The sequence below is a fragment of the Buceros rhinoceros genome, unplaced genomic scaffold, assembly GCF_000710305.1.
Source record: "Buceros rhinoceros silvestris isolate BGI_N320 unplaced genomic scaffold, ASM71030v1 scaffold1486, whole genome shotgun sequence".
NCBI classification, from domain to species: Eukaryota; Metazoa; Chordata; class Aves; order Bucerotiformes; family Bucerotidae; genus Buceros; species Buceros rhinoceros.
The window spans coordinates 42,496-45,261 of NW_010417032.1; the positions used below are offsets into that span (position 1 = coordinate 42,496).

The 2,766-nt window shown below is 39.6% G+C and overlaps 1 protein-coding gene across 4 annotated transcripts in view; it reads right to left on the bottom strand.

Moving 5' to 3' along the window:
* TRIP12 (thyroid hormone receptor interactor 12) overlaps nucleotides 1-2,766 on the bottom strand; it is a 59,711-nt gene that overhangs the window by 27,362 nt on the left and 29,583 nt on the right. For 2 of the 4 annotated variants that reach the window (XM_010138030.1, XM_010138032.1), the window contains 4 exons: nucleotides 2,072-2,189; nucleotides 1,781-1,937; nucleotides 1,347-1,419; nucleotides 548-776 (listed from right to left, as the gene is read on the bottom strand). In XM_010138030.1, the coding sequence (XP_010136332.1) occupies nucleotides 548-776; nucleotides 1,347-1,419; nucleotides 1,781-1,937; nucleotides 2,072-2,189 (577 nt within the window). Of the gene's footprint in view, nucleotides 1-547; nucleotides 777-1,346; nucleotides 1,501-1,780; nucleotides 1,938-2,071; nucleotides 2,190-2,766 lie in introns of all 4 variants that reach the window. The other 2 variants (XM_010138033.1, XM_010138031.1) reach the window with 1 other exon arrangement.

Genomic DNA, 2,766 nt, shown 5'->3' on the forward strand with positions numbered 1-2,766 from the left:
GGGCCCCCACCGCCACTGCCTCTCCTGTTGAAACGTGCCACCCCTGCCTTGCTGTGCTGACACCCACTGTTTGGTCTCCATAAACGTTCAGCAAGCATCAATGAACGTCCATGGCTGCAGTTTTTTCCACATGGAGGAATTTGGTTACACAGCTTTGTTTCATACGCGCTTCCATGGCAGACACCGTTCTGTCAGGCTGCCCCTCTGCTGCCGTCTGTCGCACAGCAACAAAACTTACCTGAATGTTGGCAGGCAGATTCAAGCTCTACTGCCAAACCACCAACATCTGCCTCTGACATCGAGGGCCAACATAATAGAACAGGAGGCATCACTTTCGGAGCAGCCCTTGTAACACCACCTAATGTTGGCACCTACTGCAAAATCTAAAATGTAAAAAAACCCTGAAAAGCTGGCAGCCTCAGCTTTCAGAAAATAAAGGTCTAAAAGTAAAATTTTCTCCAAAAAAGGTAATTAAGAAAAAAAAAAAATCACAAGTTTGAGCTGTAAGCTCAAAATCTGTTTCATTCACAATAGTTAACGAACCCACCTTGAAACTGCATGGTTTTTCAGCACATCCTTCAGAAGTTCAGCATCAGCAAAATAAATTATCCTAAGAATTGCTCTAAGGCACTTGTGTCTAACTGCAGGTCCAGCTGAAGAACTGTACACTTCATAAAGAACACCAAACAATGTTTTGATAAAGGATTTTGCCAGTTCTGGGTCCTCTTTCATTAGTTGTGCTCGAGCATCATCCTTCTTCAACTCCGAATGTCCACCTATGAAATTGTGCAATAAATCACGACACAGTTCTTTGCATCTCTCCTGAGTGTTTTCTTTTGTTAAAGCTGAATTAAGTTAAAATCTTTAATTCAAAAGATATAATTTAAGAAGCAGAAGTGGAACTGATAGCAAGAATGTAGGAACAAATACTCCTCTTTCAAGGAGTTAAATGTTTTTTCTTCAGTTTTCTTGCATATTTCTATACAATAATAAGAAGTCCTCACACACTCTTCATTAAATAAAGAGCTGTATGAACAAAACCGTTTCAGAAAATCCCACTCCAGTAACACCCCCAAGCTCCCCTCCCAAATTAATGCATTTTCAGTTCTCAGGAAAAGAGTTTACATGTTCATACATTTCAGCAGTTTGAGTTTTGTTGTAGAGCTGTCTTTATTCACATAAATCAGATGTTCCAGAGAAACCCTAAAAAAAATACAGGTTGCATAACCCAGCATACACTGGGTTGGATTAGATGACCTAGGTCCCTTCCAACCGAAATCATTCTGTTATTCTATGATATATTAGCCATAGCTAGAGACACCAATTATCTCCTAAGCTGTACTTACTAGTGTTAGTATTGGCTAAAGGGTTTGGTTTTCGCTGAATGGCACGTGCTGTTCCAGTATCTTCATTTATTTGCTGCATAGAGTTAAAATCAATAGTATAGACACGCCCAAGTGTAGACAGACTTATCTCATCCTCACCAACCTGATGAGCTGCCTAAAAACAAGCAAAAGGTTAAAAGGTGATAAATCCCTAACACATAGGAAGCTATATGAAAGGTCAGGAGAGGGGCAAACACAGTAGGAAAAACAATGACGGAAATACAATAAAAACAGTTCAGCCATTACTGAATACCAAAACAGTGCACTATTAGAGCAGGAGGTTTGAGGACATTTATATGCTTTTACTCAGAAAGAACAAGGCTGATATTTGCAAAGCTGTAAAACCGTATGCATGTTTAAAAAAACATCACTGCACAAGTGTGTGGAATTACTACCTCTATTATCCGACTATCAATCCTGTTATAGGGATGCCAGAGACCCCTGTCATCTCGCCATTGCCATATCGCACCATCTGTATTTTGCGCATTTCCTTTCTTTAGCATAGTATCAACAGCAAAGATTCCCTCTTTTGGCAGGCAAGGCATCAGTTCACTGTGAAGAATGTTGAAAGAGTATTTTAATAGAATTATACAGTAAAGTCCTAAGCTGTAAACTGCCTTCATTTTTGAGAAGATAGGGCTTTTAACATGCCAGCCAGTCCCAAAACCTAGGGTTGCACAACTTACCAGATAAGAGAAGTAAGCTCATAAAGTTCTTGAGGACTTCGCGGAACAAGGTCAATTTGTTCTTGACAACTCCCATTTGAGGCTCCACAAAGGAGGAAGTGAAGTGTTTCAGCAATATCTATAAAAATTATTATTAATGAGATTGTCTATACAAGAATATGGATTCCATTTTGTGTTGGACACTACATGGAAGATATAGTCTCTGCCCGAAGCAAACGGACAGTAGACAGTAAGACAAAAGCCATCTCTTTGAACATTGTAAGAGGTGGAGTTTGTTGGGCTGTGGGTTTTTTTTACCTTTAAGGTACATCTAGGGGAGAAGTATCATTCACTATACAGGGCACAGAAGAAAACGGGACCATACAGGGCTGTCAAAATGTCAAGTCAAAATTTTGAGGTGGAAAGAAGAAAATGAGTGAGAACTAAGACAGCTACACAGCAATTTCTTTTCTTATTTTTTCCCTTTGAAAAAACAACCTTAAATCACATTTCCCTCACCTGGTAAACATTACAAAAGAATTGCTTAACTTGTGTTGGAATGAGATTAACTTGTATACCTAATACAGACCCAAAATAAGGAGAGCACTCCAGTGACAAGAGCCAGAGAAAAAAAAGAGGAAAAATCCCTCAGGAAAAAAAAAAAGGCCGGGGGGGGGGGAAGGGAAACAAAAGCAAAAACAAAACATACACACTTT